We start from the raw sequence: 22,938 nt of genomic DNA on the forward strand, positions 1-22,938 counted from the left end.
AGCCAGACTTCTTAAATATCCCTTCGTCATTGATTCCCAAACAGCCTTCACATCAGAACTTATGTTGATTCTTCCAAACGGTAGGAACAGTTGGCCCCTTGTCTTTAGCGAATGAGGGGCCCATTCAAAGGAGCTCGATACATCAGCTTGAAAGAGATCAACACCTCGTCTAGCATATCCAAAGTGTCCTTTCTGCAGCCAAAACACCGAAGCCTTTCCCGTATACTGACTGGAATTGGATGCGGACTTTCATCTCTGTCAAGCCAAGAGTTACTCATATAGGTGAGGTCGAGATCGGTTGCGAAATGAATCAGAGATTCTCCTGAGAACTTTTTACCAAGGATGAGTAAGCACTGCAAGAGCCATGTGAGACCATTTGCGTTGAAGCCGTCTTCTAGAATATTTCGAAAGTACTTGAACTGTAGTGCGAATTGGCTTGTCGACGCCAAAGAATCTCCATCCAAGGCAGTGGGTTTAGAGGCTATGGATGTATGTAATAGGTCTGCACACAGAATTTCGGGTATCACATGGGATTTCCTTGGCTGCTGCTCAGACTGAGCCGAGATTGTGCTTTTCAAGATGAGATCGACAACTTGTAGAAGTCTCATCTGTACCTTCCACGTGATCGGTGTCGACTTGAAAGGCCCCTCAAGGGAAGAGGGGTCTGAGACGGTGTCAAGGCGCGATAAGGCCCCTGTAATTTCTCGCAGAGACAGAATCAAGTCTGTCTTGTGAAAACCTGGGGCTCTGGGCGATTTGAGGAAGATACTCATCAAAACCACAGAATCGCTGAAGTACCCTAGAACTTCCTCGTTGCTTGGCTGCGGCTGAGACAAAGCCTGACGGTATTTTGAGACAAACTTCCCAACGAGTATTGCAACAAGACAAACAATCTTACTGCTGACCTTTAGGACTTTCTTATTTTGAGCGTATATTCCTCTCAGGGAATGTAGGTATTCCCCAGCGTCTCGTGCGGAGTTTTCGGCAGTGCTGATAACAAGCCTTTCCAGTTTCTCTTCGATTGAGAGCATATAGCTATCGGTCGTCATGGACCAAAGCCTAGCACCTTCAGCCATTAGGGCTCGAATAGAATGGAGTCGACACCAGTCAGAGTCCCTGAAAGCCGCGAGCTGTATTGGAGTGAAGCTGTTGAACACGGACCCGGCAGAGGGTGTATTTAAAGCTTTGCCTTTCGTTGCCTTAGCCAGGAACGCGATACCGTCCAGGTCGTTGTGTAAGACGCAAAAATGGGTCAACTCTATTCGAGAGCAAAATCTAGCCAGTCCCATTGTCGAAGCCCCATGCTCAAGCAATGCTGACGCTAGGTGCCAGTTCCTCAGCAGCATGGCCCGACGAAGGGTGGAGCAATAGCATCCAGAGGCATCGATATCGTTTGACGGATATGATGCACCATCATTGACTAGCCATGTTGCAAGCTTGAATCTTTCTTCCGATACATTTTGTAGTACAAGGTTAATCTCATCACCCCTGTATGGTGGTCTCAAGCCCTCCGCTTCTGGACGAGGTCGCGTCTGAACAGCGATGTCGAAGTTCCCCATGAGACAGGCACGACGGAAAATCTGGTTCCGCATTCCATCTTCGATGCGAATCGAATTCACCAATCTTTCTCGGAGTTGGAAAACAAGAAGTGAATTAAGCTCACGAGATTCTACCAATACTTTGAGGATAGAGTAGACTCTTACGTTGCTAAGTGACTTGAGATCCAGTCCGCTATTGAGGTGCGAAGTAAACTTTCTCAGAAACATCTCGTGTGGGACATTGCTTTGCAGTGTGTAAAGGAATGCCTGAGATATCGATGATGGAAAGTCCACGAATTGGTGTATGGGATATTTGGGGAGGAGCTTGAATGTTCGGGGTACATCTAGGGTAACAGGGAAGCCTTCCAGGACAGCAATTTGTGTCATTGTCGCATCCAATTCATATGGCCCGGGGGATTCGATAGACCCTGGAGAGAGCTCGATTGTAGAATTATCGTGAGCGCTTAGGGCGCTGGTATTCCTCGTGGGTGTCTTGCTGCACTTCGCTGGCTCAATATGGGATTCCATCCATTTGGTAAACTCGAAGGTGTTTAATAATACTGAGATCGGGAGTAGGTGTGAGATCATGTGTGCCTCTATAATCGGACGTGGTGATACTGGAGGGTTATCGCCCGAGGAAGGTGATAGTGACGAAAGTGACGACAGTGATTTGAACATCCGACGAAGTGCCACTATGCGGCGGAATTGTGAGGTGAATGAAGAAGCATGTTTACCCAAGTTGATAGCATGATCAAAAATTGGGATATGGGAGTTTTGCACAGACCAGAACAAGCCTGCAAAAGCAGCAGGTTCTTGGGGTACTTCCACATCGGCCCAGGCCGCCGCTACCAAGGGATGGGTTCGGAGATTCGAAAGGTCAACCTCACCGATCAGATTGAACCACAAGCGTTGAGTAGATGGCTCGATCGTATACCGTGTGTGTAGTAACCAAAATTCCTTTGCATATGAGAGGAAAGGATGGTCGGGAACAACAATCCCCGTGTCCTTGGAATTTTGCGCAAGAATGTGCCCAATCTGGCGGCTGCGTCCCTTTGGCTTGAAAAAACTCCCCGCTAATCTTAGAGAACTCCGTGAATCGTGGAATGTTTGACGTATGATCCCAGTCGAGATTTTCCCAGCGTCGATTTCCGGAACCACATTTCTTGAAGAGTTTTGCTATCCGGGCAGTACTGTTTGGCTATCCGGGCAGTAACCCACTTTTTAAACTAATCAGAGCCTGCCCTCTGAACTCTAAACTTTTTTACCCCGCTATACCTACTTATAGGCTACTTAGTATATATATATAGTAATTATATAAAGTAGCTATAAGTACTCTATACGTACTATTATAATTACTTATAGTCGTAATTACTTATAATTATAATTATTTATAATTATAATTACTTATAGAAATAGATAGTAAAGTAGGTAATTAAGTAGGTAATTAAGTAAGTAATTAAGTAAGTAATTACGACTATAAGTAATTATAACTATAAGTAATTACGACCGTAGGTAATTATAACGGTAGGTAATTACGACCATAGGTAATTATAACTAAACGTACCTACGGCTACTTTATATAATTACGCTAAGTAGCCTATATATAGGTATAGCGGGTACGGGTATGGGGTTATGGTCCGAGCTCTGTAGCTATGAGCCCTTATTGGTTCGAAAAGTGGGTTACTGCCCGGATAGCTAAACAGTACTGCCCGGATAGCAAAACTCATGAAGATATCTTTGGAGTGAAAGTTTTAGCATGCCAGGCAGATAATGTACTCGAATCGAAGACGTGTGTGCCCAAATACAGGCTCACAAATCAAAAATCCTGTTGGGCTTCACCCAAGTAGTGGGCCACATTCGGGTTCTTGCGAGTATCAGGGTCAGTTCAATCATGCAGTCATTCTAAGTCTCTTGCACTATCTTTCGAATCAAGGCGTGCGGTAAGAATTGGGATGTGGCCTGAGCTAGCTCCCGCTGGCTCGCGCTGAACTCAGGTCACCCAGTGGAGAGCCATCAACATTAGCAACAAACTCCAACCGATGTAGTTTAGATGAAGTTCATGTAGTAACACCTCATACCAAGATCTATTCATTCGGGTAATTAAATATCTCTCTGTAATCATGGGGGCATCGGAACATCACGCTAAATAAACCGTCAATTCATCAACCTTGACTCATTTATCGTAACTCAAGGTTCTCACACGAGGCGAACGAAGTGTTCCATGACGACTAGCAACTTCCATTGCGCCTACTAATACTACCAATCGGTAATTGGCGGTTACACAACCGCCAAGTCGGGAAAATTCTGGCGCTATGACGATCAGTCCGAAAAGAGGAGAAGTCTGGGGGAACCAAGATCATAACGCACCTCGATGGAACCCTGCGCGAGTGTTAGAAGAAGTGTACCGAGAACCGAGAAACCGCAATTGGTGCGCATCACATACGACCCGCCGGCTGAATGCAAAACTTTCAGAAACCTTCGTGAACAATCTTAATTTGACCCCGGAGCCGCAAAATCCGTTGATGTCTAGGTCTACAGGGGGATATTGTAGCACAGGATCATACTCTTCAAATTACTTTCGGCAATATGGGATGTAGTATTGGTATCGGTAAACCATGCGGCACAAACGGCAGTCCACATAGAGCATAGTCCAGTTTCACTTTTGTTAATCCACGAATGCCAGATTGATGAGATTCGTATCCCAGTGCAACTTTCTCGGACTCTCTCGCATTGGCGAGCAACTGCCGGTCCACAACTAGGGGAGACCGGATTGCAATCAACGATTAGATAGCCAATCGCTGTCAAGTCAAAATACACACATTTCTCATATATATAAAGATCGGACGACTGCCAACTATTTCTAGTCAAGGAGTTCGTGTTACAGAGACTCAAGCTTTTTTCATCAACTGTATATACTCCGCAACGCAAAGATGATGCTCAGAGCCAATGCGGGGGTGGTTTCGACCACTCTACTGCTCCTCGCGTCTGCGACGGATGTCATCGCCCAGACGTGCGACCTGCCGTCTACCTATCGCTGGACATCGACTGGCGCGCTGGCCACACCCAAATCCGGATGGGCCTCGCTCAAGGACTTCACCACCGTCACTTACAACGGTCAGCACCTCGTATACGCGTCGACTCATGACCAAGGCTCAACCTGGGGCTCCATGAACTTTGGCCTCTTTTCCGATTGGTCTCAAATGGGTGCTGCGTCTCAAAATGCAATGACCCAATCCGCCGTCGCGCCTACCATCTTCTACTTCCGTCCCAAGAACATCTGGGTCCTCGCCTATCAATGGGGTCCGACTCAGTTCTCTTACAAGACGTCGAGCGATCCCTCCATTGCGAACGGGTGGTCCGCGGCGCAGCCCATGTTCTCCGGAACCATCTCCGACTCCAGCACCGGCCCCATCGATCAGACGCTCATTGGCGACAGCACGAACATGTACCTATTCTTCGCGGGCGACAATGGCAAGATCTACCGCTCTAGCATGCCCATTGGAAACTTCCCGGGCAACTTTGGCACCGCCTCGACAGTCGTCATGAGCGACACGACCAACAACCTCTTCGAGGCTGTTCAAGTCTACACCGTCAAGGGTAAACAGCAGTACCTCATGATCGTAGAGGCTATTGGCGCCAACGGCCGCTACTTCCGCTCCTTCACGGCCACCAGTCTCGGCGGATCGTGGACGGCCCAGGCCGTGACCGAGAGCAACCCCTTTGCCGGCAAGGCCAATAGCGGTGCTACCTGGACCAACGACATAAGCCACGGTGACTTGGTTCGCAGCGATCCAGACCAGACCATGACTATCGATCCGTGCAACCTTCAACTGCTCTACCAGGGACGGTCCCCTAGTTCCAGCGGCGACTACGGCCTGCTACCCTACCGCCCGGCAGTTCTGACCCTGCAACGATAGGATTCCTCCGCCGGGCCTCAACCTCCTGGACACCTGTGGCACTAAACTTAACACTAGAGACTGTTCTTGATATTCTTGGATCCTCCCCTAGCTCAGTGATGGGCCAGACAGCCAATCGGGAAAAGCATGTACGGAGTCAGTCCAGGAGAGTGTTCAGGCATCGATGGGCTTCCCTTTCACATGTAAATATTGATCAAACATATAGCACCGCTAGGCCAGGAGGTCTTCACTGATCGCCTGCCAGTGAACATAAATTATTATTACCAAGCTTTCATGCTTTTGCCTCAAATCTAATTAGATCATAAGTTCAGCTTCAGCCATTGGTTCTCCTGTATGAAGGCCTGCGATGACCTTGCCACTTCATACAAATACGCCATAAACTAGAACTAATATGCCTCACGACAATAAAATTCGTGATAGTGATATCGAGAAAGGATGGACAGTCGGTCACACCCATCGTACTTTCTGCACACCATCGGATGAGATATGCATCAAGTAAGCAGGTCCAACATCCTTGGCAAACCTGTTGGTTACATGCGCTCATATGCATTTCCTCATCTTTGGCGAACCACGGCGCCTGAACAGGCGGCATCTCCTTGCACTTACCCCGCACTCGAGATGAGAGACGTCAGATTGTCGCTTGGAGAAAGGGTTTGCTAACGCCGCGTTTATTGCTCAACTCATACAGGCTATGGCCGCCCCGTCAAGCTTTCCCAACGTCTTTCAGTCAGCTTACTAGATGACAACGTAGTCAAAATCAATATCATGCGGCTATTACATACAACTACATTTGAATTGCGAGAGTTCTCCGGTACAGACATACCTCCCTACGGCATCCTGTCCCATACTTGGGGGCGTAACGAGTTCACATTCAGAGATTTCCAACGAGCTGGATACCGCGGTGGGATCACGAAAATCGATGGCATGTGTCGCGTCGCTCGAGACCAAAGGCTTTCCTGGGTCTGGATAGACACTTGCTGCATAGACAAGAGCAGTAGCACGGAGCTGTCTGAGGCCATCAATTCTATGTTTGCATGGTACAGACGGGCTGCAACATGCTTTGTGTATCTTGAAGATGTTCCTGGGGGTTATAAGTTTAATCCCAAAGACAAGGTCTTTGCCAATAGTCGCTGGTTTAGTCGCGGTTGGACCTTGCAGGAATTGTTGGCGGCGACCACAGTATTCTTTTACGACCGGTCCTGGAAGTTCGTGGAGTGGATTGAAAAGTCCGGTGACACTGACGGTAGAGCCCGTCCATCGAATATGGTACTCGGGAAAAGGAAGATAAGCCAAGTCGATAACGAGAGCTTCGACATGAATTCCAACATGAATAACTTCGCCTCGGCTCTCGGCAGTATAACGAACATAAACTTCATTGCGTTAACCAGAAAATTCGAAGATGTGCATCGGTCCTTCTCAGTGGCGGAGAAGATGAGTTGGGCATCGAGAAGAGAGACAACCCGTTTAGAGGATAAGGCCTACTTCCTCATGGGCCTGTTCGATGTGAATATGCCGCTGCTATACGGAGAAGGTGAAAAGGCTTTCTTTAGGCTTCAAGAAGAAATCATCAAGAAGACTGATGACGAGTCGATATTTTCTTGGGGCTATGGAGAACCTGCTCGGTTTGAAGGGGGGTTGTTCGCCAAATCTCCGGCCGACTTTCTCGGGTGCCGGAATGTCACAATAGTCGAGACCGCGGGCAACACCCCGCACTACTATCTAACGAACAAAGGTCTGCATATTCAGACACGATTCACAAATACGCTACGGAGGATGGGAACTTTCATCTACGCCATGCTACACTGCACGGACAGATATTTAACTTCGGGGAAGAATTGCATAGCTATTCCCCTCTACTATGTGGGCAACCTCATCATCCGCCCACCTGGTGCCGTACCTCTGTTGATTGGCGAAGCCGACCTCGGCACAGAAGCTGTCTATCTTTATATCCACGTCTCCGGAAGTTTCGACAGCTTCAAGACAGACTTCCCAATGCCGGGACATATGTTAAGACGGGTGGAAAAGTCTACAACTGTTCAGTTCACGAGCGCCCCAGGCAACATTAAGCTTGCTGAGGTGTACCCACCCAGCTGGTATCCGCTGTGTACCACATCAAAGTCACTGATAGTAGTACAAGACTTGGCGTCACCAACGACAACCGCCACTGTCTGGATGAGATTTTGGGATCTATCATCTGGCCTCGATTTCGCCTTACGACTAGATCTAGAGTGGGAGTTGGTACCTTCCCACAGACCAGATCAGCTTGGGCTAGCGCTGGTGTCCGTACAACCACTTGTGAAACTCATACCGCAGGACATGTATCTATTCGACGAGGTCTTTCATGATGGGCTATCAGTATCGGAGTGGGGAGAGAAGATATCATGGGGCGATGGTGAGCTGGGTGCTTCCTGGGCCCAGGACGAATTCGATTCCAACATTCGGTTAACATTGCCTCCTTCAAAAGGGGATACGATTCTGACAAAGAAAGCTCTCTCATCTGAAGAAGCACGAAGAAAAGTAAGAATAGAGGAAAGATTTCATTTAGTGCAAGCGGCCAGGGGGTTGAAGAGGTGAACATACCTCGACTTGTAACTCAGGAAGTGGATATTAGATTTAGTTATACCCAGTGTAGGAATCATGGATGAATAGGACATAAGGTGAATGGTTGGATTCGTAAATTCCACAGTATTCCAAGTTCAATGCTGTGCCATCCTACTCTATTAGCGGCATGCGCGTGAGCACCGTTATCTGATTTCACGAACGCATGCCCCGCACACAAGCGCGCAGCGACTGTTTTATTTCCTACCCATCAGCCGTGATCAAACCAACAGACGCGCATAAGATGTTACTCATTACAAAGTATTCATCCCATGGCTGACGTGTTACGGCAGGCCACCTCGCGCCTTTGTCGCAGCCGCGAAGCCTGAAGGTGATGTGGTCTCACGACCGGCATCTCCCCACCTGAGTCCGGTGAAAAGGCGCCAAAAATAGGGGTCTCGGACACGCACGAATGGGTGCGGGGGCCGCTAGTTCGACGTCCGGGCCTCCGTACCTGGGGCCCGGGCGTCTGACGGCAGTCCGGTTGCTAGGAACGAACATGAGGTGGGCCTTGATCGCTTGACATCGGACTGTTCATTGCGTCCAGTCTGTTCTTCTTTCGGTAAACTATAAACTTCATCGATATCCTTCTCTAGAGTGCACTTAACTTCCCTTTTTATCTTTCGCTCCATATCCCAGCTAATTCCCTGTATTTACTTCTACATTAAACCTTTCAGACACAATGGCGAGCCCTGCTGGAAACATATCCTTTGAGGGTAGGTCTTGGAAACTATGCACAATGGCTGGATAATGACTGACTGATTCGTTCAGACTATCTCGGCCTCTCTGGCTGCATCTTCGAGTGGGCCGACAGCTACGACTCCAAGGACTGGGACCGTCTCAGGAAATGCATTGCCCCTGAGCTTCGCGTAAGTTATCCGTCCCACGGCGATGCTTTTTACTGCCTTCGAAACTGCACGTTTGTACTGATCTAATGCAGATTGACTACCGCTCCTTCCTCGACAAGATCTGGGAGGCCATGCCCGCGGAGGAGTTCATCGCCATGATCTCGGACAAGTCCGTCCTCGGCAACCCCCTTCTTAAGACCCAGCACTTCATCGGCGGCACCCGCTGGGAGAAGGTCTCTGAGACCGAGGTCATCGGACACCACCAGCTCCGCGTGCCCCACCAGAAGTACACCGACGCCTCCCGCAAGGAGGTTGCCGTCAAGGGCCACGCTCACAGCTACAACAAGCATTGGTACAAGAAGGTCGACGGCGTCTGGAAGTTCGCTGGTCTTGCTCCCGAGATCCGCTGGTCAGAGTACGACTTTGAGGCTGTCTTCGCCGATGGACGTGATTCCTTCGGTGCTGAGGAGACTATCGACAAGAAGAACAATGTCTCTGTTGTCGAGAAGGAGCTCAAGGTTGCCGCTGCTGTTTAAATAATGTCAATGTAATGAGGGAATACCTCCGGTCATGGGAACGGCGAATCGGGACGTGTAATTTACGATGGGTAATTAGGTTCATAAGTTAAGCCCTGAATGAAACATGGCTACACCTGATTCAGTAAACAAACTACGTGGTATCATACTGGCTGTTAGCCTCTTTGATCAGAATATCAAAATCAGATGATCGCCGGCACAAAGACCTAGCATCCCAGCGCGCTTCTGATCTGGAGGAGCAAGTCCATGAGCAATAATTTCAGTTACCACGACTCAGGCGTCTGGTTCAGGGCCTATGAGTTTGGTCCTGTCAAGTTCTCTCCTACCAGCGCTACTGACGAGTGGGGTACGTACGATAAGGATGTCAATGCCTTCACTAACCCCAGCAACCTTGCTGCTGGTGGTTTTTTGGTTCGCCCTAATCGTCTTACTCTACATAAGCTCTCTGGTACCGACTTCTACCTCAACTGCGGCTAGATTAAGGTGACTACCTCTCGCATCACCCGTGGCATCCGCGCTTCCACCAAGATTGATTCGCGCTACGGGCCTAAGGCTAAGGATTTTATATTGCTTTTCTCTTTTATTCGCACTATGTGTAGTGGTAGATAGTTTTTGGCAGCCGATGTAGGCGCCCTTTACCCCTTGAGGGGTGGGACCGGCGTTAAACAATTCATCATCGTCGTCATGCTCATCATGCGCGCTGCTGAAGTCCAGCAGGAGTGAGCTATCTAGAGACCGTCCGATTAACGATCACGGAGATGACAAGCGATGCTTATAGCATCAAAGCGACGAGGATTGAATTAGATGTTTAAAATGGCAACTTGAACTCACAGATCTAGTAAACACCTTTTTCACCATGTCAATGTATTTTATTTGAGACATACTTTTATATCCTATAGACATCCACATTCAGGCTTTCTGGGTCACCCATCGATCACATTAGGCATTAAAGCTGACATGGACTGTTTCCTAGGCTTTGTCTTGTCGGAGTGAACTAAAAGCAGGTTGACCTTTTGCCGAAGGCTGTTGTACCTCATTAATTTTAAGATTGGAGGAATGCTTTGTAGGGACGATCCCTAGAAAGGTCGCCGCGCACTAGCAGTACAGAAACTCTGAGTCAACCCAAAGGCATAGTAATATGGTAGTACATACATGTGTACGTTTTGGTGCATCCGTGGCCTTCATCGTCACACGGCTTGTGGTCGAGTTCCCAACATATGCTTCAGAGCTCTTTTCTGATACGGTATACCTTACGACAGACTGACAAGACTTCAAGATGAGTAAAAACTTCAAGTCATGAGACGTGAGAATACTTCACATACATGTACTATTGAGATGATCATCAGCGACCCCAGCGCCGGGAAGTCGTGATAGCTTCAATTCTAGATCGCATTGCTGACAAAGCATACGTCACGTGAATCGAGTGGATCAAGCTTAATGATGACATAAGATGGGGCTTTGGCGGGGCACAGCTCGGCAGTGCACGGAGCAGCAGAGGCCCGAGCCATTGACGGGAACTTGGAGAGCTCCGACGGAGTCTGGCGAGAGAGGTCGGTTTCGCAATGATTCTCTTGTCGACAACAGCTTGAACAGCCTCATCTTGCGACACGAAGCGGGACTGGCCAATTTATGTTCGATATTATTCTTCTAGAACTCTAGAATAGATCAAAGCTGTGGGCAAGCTAGAATACCTTGAACCTCGGTTAGACAACAGCTCCGACAAACCCTCGAAGCGTACGGATACCTTCGAACCATCATCATGGACTACGTCGACAAGCGACTCCAGGAGGAAGCAGTGAAGCTGCACGTGGACCAAGGGCAAGTCAACTAACTCACTCTTCTGTGGAAATCAGTCAGCTAACCTAATCACCCTTCAGCAACGCCTTCTTCACCCCTCTTAACATTCTCTTCCTCCTCGTAAACATCTACACAATCTACGTCCTCCTCCGACCGACCCCGCCTGCGGTCCTTCCGAAAGAGCCGCCCGCGACCGTCTTCCGCGTCTTCAACCCGCGCACCCTCCTCCCCTTTACCGGCGAGAACGATACACCCATCTACCTCGCCGTCCGTGGCCGCGTCTTTGACGTCTCACACGGTCGCAACTTCTACGGACCCGGCGGACCCTACTCCAACTTCGCCGGCCGGGATGCTTCGCGCGGCCTGGCACTCGGCAGCTTTGACGAGGATATGTTGACGGAGGATCTGGACGGCCCGTTGGACCCGCTTGAAGGACTGGGACCGGACGAGATTGAGGCGCTGCAGGGATGGGAAGAGAACTTTGACAGCAAGTATCTTGTTGTCGGCAGGCTTACTGCCGTCGGTGATGAGGAGAAATAGACTCAATACTGGTAAAATTGGTAGAACTGATAACGTTGTGTTTCCCAGCAGGGCTTCAATAGACTTAAATGTTGAAAGAGAGCTCTCTTCGACGAGGTTTCGCAAATTTCTGATACTATCGGTGTCACTCGACTCGAGATGGATAACCAGTATCCAAGCCACTTCCCTTTGTTCCACACGCTATACAGTGTTTGAGAACAGGTCAAATATCTCTTCAATGCTCGAAGACCGCACAGAAAGTTGGACGCGTTCGATATCATTGTGACATCGCGGACTTGATGACCAGCCAAGCGCCCACGGCTCTTCCCAGTGCCTCGAAAGAGACTGACAGCCAGCCCGAAGAATTAGATTCCACAACATGCATTGTTGCGCTCCCCATTGTTAAGATACAATGACATGACGCAAGGGAGCTGCGTGGGGAGGCAGCCGCCAAAAGAGGGCCGCTTTTAGGTTAGTCAGATTATAGCGTCACCACCAGGAGCCAGCGAGGAAAAATTGTGAGTGAGATGAAATGATGCTGACGGCCTGACAGTGGTGGCTGGACCCCTCCCTTCCCCCTGTCTCTTCCGAACCAGTTTCCTTTCTCTTCCCCCTCGAGGCTTGCGATGAAGCTCCAGCGCAGGCAGCGATATTCAGGAGATTGGATTCGCGTGGCTTGACGATTATTTTCAGGCCGTTGTTGCAGCCTCCGAATGACCGTGCCACGAATCCACGAGTGATCCTTCGCTCTGGACACACTGTTGTTTCCCTCGACCAGTATCCGTCCATTGCGTGTGGTTAACTTACTGCCTCCGGTTCCAGCGGCATCCGGGTTGCCGGGGAAGCTGAGCCACGGGGGTTGGGGCGTGAGATGAGATGAAGTACCCGGATGTGTGCGCTTATGTCAACTCTCTGTTGATGGTCTCGGCAAGTTGCTCTGGAATGTCGATTGACCAGGCTGCTAAGACAATCCGTCTCAGACTGAAAGCGTTCGATGTTCTTCACTTTCCTCAACAAGAGCACGACGATGCGCCTTCTTCACAGGCGACCAAGATGTCACAACAGAAGGCCGTTTCGTTCTCCTTCTCGTCTTCTTCCCGTATCCCACTCTTTACAATGAAACCAGAGGAACACAGCAGAGCTGGATGTGTGGCTGACGGTCATCCAGCCAGCCCAGACGACTGGGGCTTATGAGTCTCTAAAACTAGCCCCGGTTCGTCGAATCCGGCAAGGGTCGCAGATCCTCCGGCGCTATGCTCCAGTCTGCTTCGTTGTCCCGTCCCGATTCCATGTCTTCGATCTCACCCACGTTCCTCATAGAGAAGCATCTTTCAAAGTTTGCTCTGGTTTCCCTTGCGGAACGTCCAGAAGCAAACACAGCCCCTGGACAATATTACTTCGTGCCTCGACCAGTATCTTATAACCTTACACATCTGGTTCTCAATGCATGTCTATGAATGGTTACATGTACCTGCGCCGATGCTCCGCCTTCAGCCCTACATATAGGCAAAAAGAGAAATGAACCAAACAACAACGAGGAAAGGCAAAGAAAGAAGGGAAACAAGCTTCCCTCCCCCTAGTCGCATCGTCTGCACTGCACCGCTGCATTCCCACCCTTCGTCATTCTCTACGCTCTCCCCGTGCCCATTGTCTCCATGTGAGAGGTATCCAAGCCTCAGACTCCAATCCGTCAATCCGTCCGTTGTTGCGCTAGTGATTCCAGCCATTCCTTTGCTCTAGCCCGGCTCCATCTAGATTCATAATCGTTGTTCCGGACGGTGTTCCTTAAAACCCCCCGTCACGCCTCCTTCATCATTCCTTCTACTAAGTACTTGGTATCTCTGCGAATTTGTTTCGCCCACTGCCGCCGAACTCAACTAGACCCCTTGACCTGGCCATCACCATCTCTGGCGAGCAGACACGAATGTGTGGATACACCACAGAGAGTCTTTCAGACGACCGAACCAACAGCACTGAGACACCGCCTCAACCTGAATCGGAATCCAATTGAGCGAAATTCGAGTTAGACTTTCATCGACGCCGCCCAAGTGCATGACGCGCATTGTCGATCCCTAGCTCTACAGTAGTCACCACCCAAAAGTGATCTATCTTCCGGCCCCCAAAACCCCTGGTTGTTAACCATCAACACCATCTCGAGATTAGAACAGAGAGAGCGACACTCCCTCCAACTCTTCACAATGGCGTCGGCGCGGAGGAACACAACGACAAGGAGCTTGCTGAGCATTCTCCTCCTCGCAGCACCAGCTCTCGCAAAATACCAAAATAACTTTGACCTCTACCCAGCAGCCGCCCAACCATGCCTCTACGCCTCCTCAGACGCAAGTAAATGCGACGGCGACACAGTCGCAACAATGAACAAGTGCCTCTGCAGCGATGACAAGGGGAAATTCGTCACAAACGCAGCCACGTGTCTAGGAAAGGAAGCAAAGGATACCCTCCGCACAGTCTATCAATCCATGAGCACCGCCTGCTCAGACTCCAAGACGCCGATATCCATAACTGAAGACCAATTCCTCAACCTCGGCGCGACAGGCGCGACAGCATCGCTATCAGTAACTTTATCCACATCAAAGACAGCTACGCCCACTACCATGATGACGACCACCACAGGCGGAGCAACCATCACCCTCACATCAACACCTACACCCGCGACATCGACTCCAGCACAGGAAGACAAAGGCCTAAGCACGACCGCCAAAATCGGCGTCGGCGTCGGCGCCGGCGCAGGAGCCATCGCCCTTGTCTGCCTCGCCGCCTTCATCTGGCGCATCAAGCGAAGCCGCGACGCCCACGATGAGTCCCACCGCCCAATGCTCGGCGGCGGCATCGGTGCCACGGGCCACAATAACCCACAACACGGGCCCTTTACCGAATACAGCCCGCCCGCGAGCGTCGCCGGCACTGGGGCGGGTGGATACGCCACGTACACCGGCGCGCAAGAGTACAAGAACGAGAACAAGCAGCAGCAACCAGGCTGGAGGCCCGTCTCCGAAATCACGGCTACGAGTCCCGGTGGACAGACGTGGGCGACAAATTCACCGCAGCCGTCGTATGCGCATCTTCAACCGCAACAAGGGCCAAACTTGGGTGCTTGGGGCCACCACCCGCAAGCTGCGTACGTTGCTCCGCCGCAGGAACCTGCTCAGCAGGAGGGTGTGTTTGAGTTGGCTTCGATACCTGTTACGTCGCAACCTCCTTCGCATGTGCCGCAACCGCCGCCTGGTGCTGTTGAGATGCCGGCGACGGAGGTGCAGCCGCAACCTACGCGGTATCAGTATCCATCGCAGAGGCAGTGAGAGAATAGGGGTGATCAAAAATGGGCATTAAGGGGTGTTTGGGGGATGTATAAACTACTATGATACCTTGGGAAGCATTTACACTCACGGGGACTTGGTGTTCTGGTTCCTGGTAGGGACTTATAGATGGGGGAAAAGATACGGAAAAGCCATGAAATATAATAGCACCTTTGATCCACCTGAACCTTCGTCGTAATTACCCCAAGATTGAATGCACGTTGGAAATAAGTTCGAGATCTTGATGGTCAACTTTACTTGTGTGGCTCATGCAAGGCTAAAGGATGCAACCTTAGTTATAGTTAACTGATACTCATCGCATTGATTTTGACTTGGCCTACTGAGGGCTACTGTTGGTATCCCTATTATAGGGTAGTTAGTTCGAACCGTAGTTAACGAAGAGATTAATTAAACTATATAAATATCTGCGTAGTAGGTATAAAAAGGAGGTTCTAACTATAAGTTAAGCTAGCTACGATAATTATAAATAGGGCCCCTAATTAGCCCCTGCATAGTCGGCTATATACTGCGGTCGAATTAGACTTCTAATTTAATACTAACTTTCTCTTTTTTTTATTAATTTAATTACTGCAGTTAGAGGTATAATTCGACCTCGGGCTTATTTACTAAGTCGTCTCTTTTCCCCCCTTTTCTCTACTCTTTTTATATAACCTATTCCTTTATTTATATAATAACTTTTTTACTACTTACGAATTACTCTAATCCTTTATTTAGTACTGCTTTTATAAAAGCGTTTATAAGGTTATTTTTATTATTAATTTAATAGATCTTGAGTATCTTGCGCCTTTTATATAATTACCTAAGGGTTATAATATTAATTATAAACCTCTTTTCCTTCGTCGTTCTTAATTTAATAAGGTATTTATATAGCGAGTAAGAATCGGTATAAATAACCGTTAGAATAAGTAAAAAGCTAATTCGATTAGTAATTCTTTTTAGCGTCGTTAAAATTATATAAAAGAGGTTAACGCCGTTAACTATATTATAAACCTCTAATACTAATATACTTCTCGTTACTTATTTATTTTTAGTTAACGAGTAGTAGATTATATTACTATATATAGTAAATTCGCTCTTACTTATACTCTCGTTAGTTAGGATAATAATATACCCTAATTACGAAGTAAGGTTATTATTATTCGTAAATAACTTATTAATAAAGACGTCGAGCTTATTAGTTATAAAATTAATTAAGTAGTAAATAAGACCTCGATCGAGATTCGTTTACTACTACTTAAGCTACTTATTAAGTACTTTAATATCTTATTTAGTTAGATCTATAGCTTACGCTACCTTAGTATAATTAAAAATTACCTTAAGCTAATAAATACTTATAATATATACCCCTTGCGCGAGCTTAGCTTTATATTACTTCTTAACGTTAATTACGTTTAAATTAACGAGGTTGATCTTCTCGCCCTACCCCTTTTATTAAAAAACGACGGTTTCTTTTTTAATTATAAAAATCCCGCTATTAAATACTAAGGGGGTATTTATTATAAAGACCTCTTTTAGCTTCGCTACGAAGCCCGCTTTTTAAAGCTCCTTATCCTCCTTCTTTATAAAGTTAATATTAAATAAGCTTAATATATCGTTAGTTTATATTTTAATAATCCTAAATTAGTCACTTTCGTACTCCGTAACTAATAAGTACGAGTTATATATAGAGGTAACTATTAATAGTTAATTAATATAAAAATCGTAGTAAGTAGCTTATTAATAAGTACCCGATTTTACGAGCCTATATAGTAGCTTAAGTACTTTAATAATCGTGCTTTCTAAGTACTTACTAGCCATTTCTTTTGGTAAATAGGCTAGGATTTTCTTTATAAGCCCTATAGCCGATTAGGTATATACCTAGGTAATATTATAGCTCTAAATCTTATATTCCTTTTTCCGTAGCGATGCTATTAGTACTATTATTGATTATTAGTTATAGCGCTATATAATAGGTAATTATATAAGTAGCGTCGCCTTTTTAATATCGCCGTACCCCTAAATTATATATCTAGACTTCTCGTACGGCTAGGGTATTCCTTTCTTTTTAATCTTATAAACTATTCGTAATTTAAATATATAGAAGTTTATATATTTTTCTAAGTTATATAAGATAAATCGATAGACCCCTCGATTACGAAGAGTATTTATTTTAATAAGATCTAATCCCTTATATAGCTTTTTAATAGTTATAATTACGCCTTCCTTATATAGTTTAACCGCTAGCTTAAAATCGGCTTTTTTTTTTACTATATAAAAAGTATTAATTACCTCGTTATTAATAATAAATTGCTACGTTAGGGCTTATTATCGTGGTTTTCTACGACGTCTTACCGGTAGTATTAGTACCCTTTTAGTAATTTCCTCTTCCTCGTCGTTTATTAATACTACTACGACGATTTTATTAAGGATAATTTCCTATATTTTTACCACGGGTTATATAGTTTCCCCTAGCTCTTTTTCTTCTTATAAGTTAGAAATCACCTCGTTAGGATTTATATAGTACGGTCTAACTACTATAATTAATATTTCGAGAGGCTAGTTACGATCTCTTGCGACTATATAAGAGCGCTCGTTAACGGAAATTAACTTATATAGCCTAGCCTATTATTAGGTAATTTCGCGCTATACTCGTATATTTAAATTTAGTAATATATTTAGATTATCCCCTATATCGGGCCTATTATATATAGTAATTACCTCGTTAACTTATTTTTTTATACTTACCTTGCGCAGTGCTTATATTACTTTTTTAATTACTTAGGCTCGTTAGCTTATACTTAGCGATAGTAGCGAGGCTAAGGTTGTTCTTAAATATACTCTAAATACTAATAGCGTTAATATAAGTCCGTTAGGCCCTATAGTATTGTTATAGTATTTAAGTACTATTTAGAGGTATTTATTATCGGTAGAATCCGGATTTTCTTTTTTAATAATTCTAAACGCCCTTTTTAACTACTAGTGTGCCCTTTTTATTTTTTTAATATTATAGTACGCTTTAACGGGTACGACTTTTAGCTATATACCGTAGGCCGTCGCATTATCCCTAAATTTTACTAACTTAAAACTAGTACTAGCGTTAGTTCTAATACCGTTTAGTAGTCCCTAATATATATCAATTTAGCTTTTTCGCAAGGTTACTTATACTATTTTTACTTATAAATCCTAGAGGAATTGCCCTATTTAGAAGGATATAGCTACGTCGATTATATATAGTACTAGCCGACTATTTAAATAGAAAATATTAACGACGATTTTTTAGTTAAAGTTAAGTTTATTACGCAATTTAAATTTAAATTTGCGTAGGCTTTGCGCATTTATTTAATATTAATAATATACTTTCGTTAACTACTCTAGCGCCCCTATTTCGATATTATTATTACTTAATTACTTTAGGAGGTTATTATAAAAGATTAGGGCTATGAGTACTTAACTAGCGAGGCTATAATATAGGTATAGGTATATTATAAGACTAAAGCTTATAGAGTCCTTCGTAAGGGCTCTACTTTTTAAAAAGCTTTTTTATAATAAGATTTATATACCAGTTACTAAGTTATCGGCGTCTTATTACTAGCTGTATCCCGAATTTATTATAATTACTCCCCCCTTACGTAACTTTAGTCCCTAAAATTATTACGTAATATCTTCCTTTAACGCTAATAATAAAGTTATTAACGTCGTTATTTATAATAAATTCTATAAGGCGTTAATAATATCCTTTCTTACCTAGGAATAAGGTATTACTCTTATCTCCTTATCTAACGGATACTTTATTATTATTATTTAGTAATAGCGCACCGACTAGTTACTAAGTTAGTAATATATATTCGTAATAAAGTATTCTAACCGTCGTAATATATAAGAGCCCGCCTAACCTCGCGATTATTATTATTACTAGGCTATTAATTATAGTAAAAGATTCTTTATCCGTTACTAGTTACGTATTTACTTTTTCTTCCCTCTTTCTATTTAGCAACCGTTCTATAAATTCTTTCTTATATAACTATACTTTTTTTTTTATAATATTCTAATTCCGTATCGTTTCCTAATTATAACTCTCTCGCTATACTATCGCTAAGTATTTACCGAAATATTTATTATTTTACGTATCTAGGATATACTTAATATAGAATATAATCTTAAAAAGGGCTTCCGTAATCTCTATAGTAGTGCTCCCTATATATACTACTTAGCTAGTCTATATTACGATATTAACGAGCTTATCTATATCGCTAGCGCTCACGTTACTAAGTATATTATTTATTAAATTAATAAAAAGAAGTGTTCTACCGTAAGTCGTCGAGTCCTCGCTAATTTATTACTAAAATATTAGCTAACGATATTTCTTAGGTTCCCGAGGAGCTATATAGCACTACTTAGTTTACTTAGAATACCTTTATAAAGTTTTATAATACTAAGGAATAGGGTAGCCTTAATTCTTATAAGCGCGGCCGCGTTCTCTATATTTTTAGCTATATTATTAATATATAAGAGAAAGTAGCTATTTATATTACTAACCCGTTAGTAAGTAATAAGGCAAAGAAGGTCTACTTTAAATAGGCTACTTTCTAAGAGCTCGTTACTAACCGCGAGTATTTAAACTTATTAATCTTAATTATAATAAGTCGTTAGCGATCGTTCGGCGAATTTTCTTCTTACTAACTTAGATTTCTCTTTTTAAGCTAGTATTCTTAATATTAATAATAAGATTAAGATTATCTCCTATTTTAATTACCTCTAGCCGGCTTATTTTTATAATAATAGCCGTATAACTACTTTATAAAATAACCTTAACGCTCTAGCTTAGTATTATAAAGAGATTCCTAAGGGCGTTATTATTATATATATTTAAGAGTTTTTTATTTTCCTTACTTTTTATAAACGCGTTACTAAGTTCTTAGTAAATAAGGTACTTACTTATACTGTTACTATATATAGCGCTGCCCCTATTTCCTATAATCCTAAGACTTAGACTCTTATTAAAAAGCGTACTCTTATTACTAACTATATTTTTAATAATAATAACGAGCGGGACGACTTCGGGTTTAAGTTTAATAAGTCCTAATACGAGGATACTGAATTTAAAAAGCTCGGTAGTAACTTAGAGAATTCTTTTTTTTAGCGTTATAATAAGCGCCGCTATTTTAATATTAATAATTTATTAACCCCTACCCATAACGCTCTCTTTAGTATAAACGAGGGTACCTTAGCCCTTAGTTATATTACTTTAGATCTTAATAAAGCTAGTATTATGCTCCTCCCGCTCTAAGTAAAGGCTTTATAACGGCTTAACGAGGCTATTACTTATATTAAAGTTAAAGCTACGGGTTATAATAAATAGTTCGACGTTACTAAGTTCTTTACGAATATTAATATTACTAAGGTCCCTTAGCTCGACTAAGACTACGAGAGTATCGCCTCGAATAACGTCCCCTGTCCTTAACCCGTTATTAATAATAATAGTATTACGGCCCCTACTTTACTTCCTACTCTACCTCTTATTATAGCTCCCGTTATACCTCTTATTATAGCTCCCGTTATACCTCTTATTATAGCTCTTATTATACCTCTTATTATAGCTCCCGTTATGCTTCTTATTATAGCTCCCGTTATGCTTTTTATTATAGTTTTTAACGGCGACTAGGTAGTAAACGCTCTACGAACTATTATTATTAATATATATAATACTCTGCGCGACTTTAACTACCTCTTTTTTATTTATTATAGTATTAATAAAATTAACGGCCTTATTTTAAATAGTTAACTAAGTACGCGCACGAAGCCTCCCCGCTTCTTACTTACTAAGCGGACTACTATTACTAACTATTAAACTTTAGAAGTATATACTAGAGCTACTACTATTACCGCTAATATTACGTAGGTTACTCCCCTTACGTAGCTAGATCTTAATAATCTCTTAGTAACGTATTACTAAGGGTTATAATACTATATCTTTTTTTTAAGGATTGCGCTAGGCTAGATAAAAAGGGTTCTATAGTATGTTATTAATTAACTTATTTTCGGTAACCTTTCGCTACGAACTTAACGTTTATTATCCTATTTTATATATACCCTTTTCTTATAGCGTTCGAATTTATTAACTACTTCCGCTACCCTTTTAAAATACTTAATAGGCTCTTACGTATTATATTTAATAAGCTACCTAGCCTATTTAATAAAATATCGTAAGTTTTTTCCTTCGCCTTATATTACGACGATTTTTTTAACTTTTTAAATATCTTACTCGTCTTTTAACTCCGGGAGATTTGCTATTTAATTACCGACCGTTCGGTAATTTCCCTATAGCTTAAGCTAAGAAACTAAGAAAATATTATATATTCTCTAATACTACTCTAATAAATATACTTAATAAGCCTATTTCCCTACCCTTTTAACTATCGCTATTTTAATATATCTCGGCGCTAGTTTATTATTTTTAAATCGTATATTTTTTATTAATAAGCCGACGACCTCTCTATAATTAAACTCTTTTAGGGTATATTTTTTATTATAATAAGCTACTTAGCTCTTAGAGGCTTATACTTACGCTTACGTAGCCTAGGCCCTAATCTCTTTAATTTTTTAAACCCTTTCCTAAACCCCCTAGATTATAGCCTTATAATTAGGTATATATTTAACGTACCTAGGGTAGTAGCTATATAGTACTATATATAGGGATACTTTTATAATAAAGTATTAATTATTATTATATATAAACTCGGCCTCTTCTAACTACGCTACTTACTTATTTAGCGAGCCCTTAGTATAAATCTTTAAATACTTTTTTAATATTTAATAAGTTCGCTCTATTTAGCCGTCTATCTATAAGTAATACGTAATAAATAGTTAGTAATACATCGCCCGTTCTTTAATAAACTTTTTTTAAAATATACTTATAAAGAGCTTATCTCTATTTATAATAATACTTTTAGGTATACCGAATTTATATTCGACCTCTTAGTATAAGATACTTACTATTTATATTACGTTAAGTATCTTAATAATAAGTAGGAACTTTACGAACTTTATTATATAATAAATAATAATTATAATATTATTATACTCTACGCTATTATTACGAGCGCTTAGTAATAGCCCCGTAATAAAGTCTATAGATATTTTTTAAAATAAGTATAAGGGTAGTAGTAATAATTATAGCTACCCGTACGGTTTATATTTTAGGGTTATAACTCCTAAATAATACTTATAGTTCTTAACGTATTCTTAAATATCTCGTTAAATATCTTTTTAATAGAACTTCCTTTAGATTAGCTCGAGAGTTTTCGTAGCTCTTATATAACCTACCCTATAGTTATTATAATATTAATAAAGGATCTCTATCTAAAGAGACTTTACTTAAAGAATAATGAGTCTTTTTTTAAAAAATAGTATACCCTATTTATTAAATAAATATGCTCTTAGCTTATTAACCGTAGTACGAACTCTTGTTAATTATAATATATAAAACTCGTCTTTAGCTTATAGTTCTCTAACGAGCTCCTTAATCTCTAATAAGAAACGGGAAGCGAATACCGTTTTACTTTTTATAAGCTCCTTTATAACGGGGCATAAAATATACTATTTTAATATAATAACCCTAGCTCTATCCAACTCCTCTTTATCCTTACTAAACTATTAACGAGCGTTTATTAATAACTTTTTTATTTTTTTACCTCGAGTTATTATAATAATAACTATTATTATTTTATTAGTGCGCCCTATAATACGCTACTAATATAAGGGAGAGGATTCCCCGTCCCTAGAGCTAGTTAATATTTAGCTAGGATTGCGAAGGGAGGCCTTAACTACTTAAATATATACCTTAATAATATTATTTTATCTTTTTAAGCTAA

At 43.1% G+C, this 22,938-nt stretch overlaps 7 protein-coding genes across 7 annotated transcripts; 6 read left to right on the forward strand and 1 right to left on the reverse strand.

Annotated features, from left to right (window-relative positions):
* Positions 1-104: 104 nt before the first annotated feature.
* Positions 105-2,698, reverse strand: CLUP02_04893 (uncharacterized protein; the record flags this gene model as incomplete). The annotated part of the gene is made up of 2 exons (XM_049283902.1): positions 105-2,573; positions 2,627-2,698. The coding sequence occupies 2 exons, from the start codon at positions 2,696-2,698 to the stop codon at positions 105-107; spliced, it is 2,541 nt and encodes an 846-aa protein (XP_049141045.1).
* A 1,770-nt stretch (positions 2,699-4,468) lies between these two features.
* On the forward strand, positions 4,469-5,455 carry CLUP02_04894 (alpha-L-arabinofuranosidase axhA-2; the record flags this gene model as incomplete). The annotated part of the gene is made up of 1 exon (XM_049283903.1): positions 4,469-5,455. One exon carries the CDS (start codon positions 4,469-4,471, stop codon positions 5,453-5,455), a length of 987 nt encoding a protein of 328 aa, XP_049141046.1.
* A 1,326-nt stretch (positions 5,456-6,781) lies between these two features.
* CLUP02_04895 (uncharacterized protein) lies at positions 6,782-8,207 on the forward strand (the record flags this gene model as incomplete). Its single annotated transcript, XM_049283904.1, has 2 exons — positions 6,782-7,972; positions 8,142-8,207. The coding sequence occupies 2 exons, from the start codon at positions 6,782-6,784 to the stop codon at positions 8,205-8,207; spliced, it is 1,257 nt and encodes a 418-aa protein (XP_049141047.1).
* Positions 8,208-8,735: 528 nt separating this feature from the next.
* CLUP02_04896 (scytalone dehydratase) lies at positions 8,736-9,437 on the forward strand (the record flags this gene model as incomplete). Its single annotated transcript, XM_049283905.1, has 3 exons — positions 8,736-8,769; positions 8,825-8,922; positions 8,994-9,437. The coding sequence occupies 3 exons, from the start codon at positions 8,736-8,738 to the stop codon at positions 9,435-9,437; spliced, it is 576 nt and encodes a 191-aa protein (XP_049141048.1).
* Positions 9,438-9,543: 106 nt separating this feature from the next.
* Positions 9,544-10,387, forward strand: CLUP02_04897 (fungal cellulose binding domain-containing protein; the record flags this gene model as incomplete). Its single annotated transcript, XM_049283906.1, has 4 exons — positions 9,544-9,591; positions 9,648-9,848; positions 10,047-10,156; positions 10,351-10,387. The coding sequence occupies 4 exons, from the start codon at positions 9,544-9,546 to the stop codon at positions 10,385-10,387; spliced, it is 396 nt and encodes a 131-aa protein (XP_049141049.1).
* Positions 10,388-10,910: 523 nt separating this feature from the next.
* CLUP02_04898 (membrane-associated progesterone receptor component 1) lies at positions 10,911-11,774 on the forward strand (the record flags this gene model as incomplete). Its single annotated transcript, XM_049283907.1, has 2 exons — positions 10,911-10,987; positions 11,315-11,774. Coding segments are annotated over 2 exons (537 nt in total), but the record flags the coding sequence as incomplete, so codon positions are not given.
* Positions 11,775-13,951: 2,177 nt separating this feature from the next.
* On the forward strand, positions 13,952-15,070 carry CLUP02_04899 (uncharacterized protein; the record flags this gene model as incomplete). Its single annotated transcript, XM_049283908.1, has 1 exon — positions 13,952-15,070. The coding sequence occupies one exon, from the start codon at positions 13,952-13,954 to the stop codon at positions 15,068-15,070; it is 1,119 nt and encodes a 372-aa protein (XP_049141051.1).
* Positions 15,071-22,938: the final 7,868 nt, after the last annotated feature.

This window comes from Colletotrichum lupini, chromosome 3 (assembly GCF_023278565.1).
Source record: "Colletotrichum lupini chromosome 3, complete sequence".
Lineage (NCBI taxonomy): Eukaryota > Fungi > Ascomycota > Sordariomycetes > Glomerellales > Glomerellaceae > Colletotrichum > Colletotrichum lupini.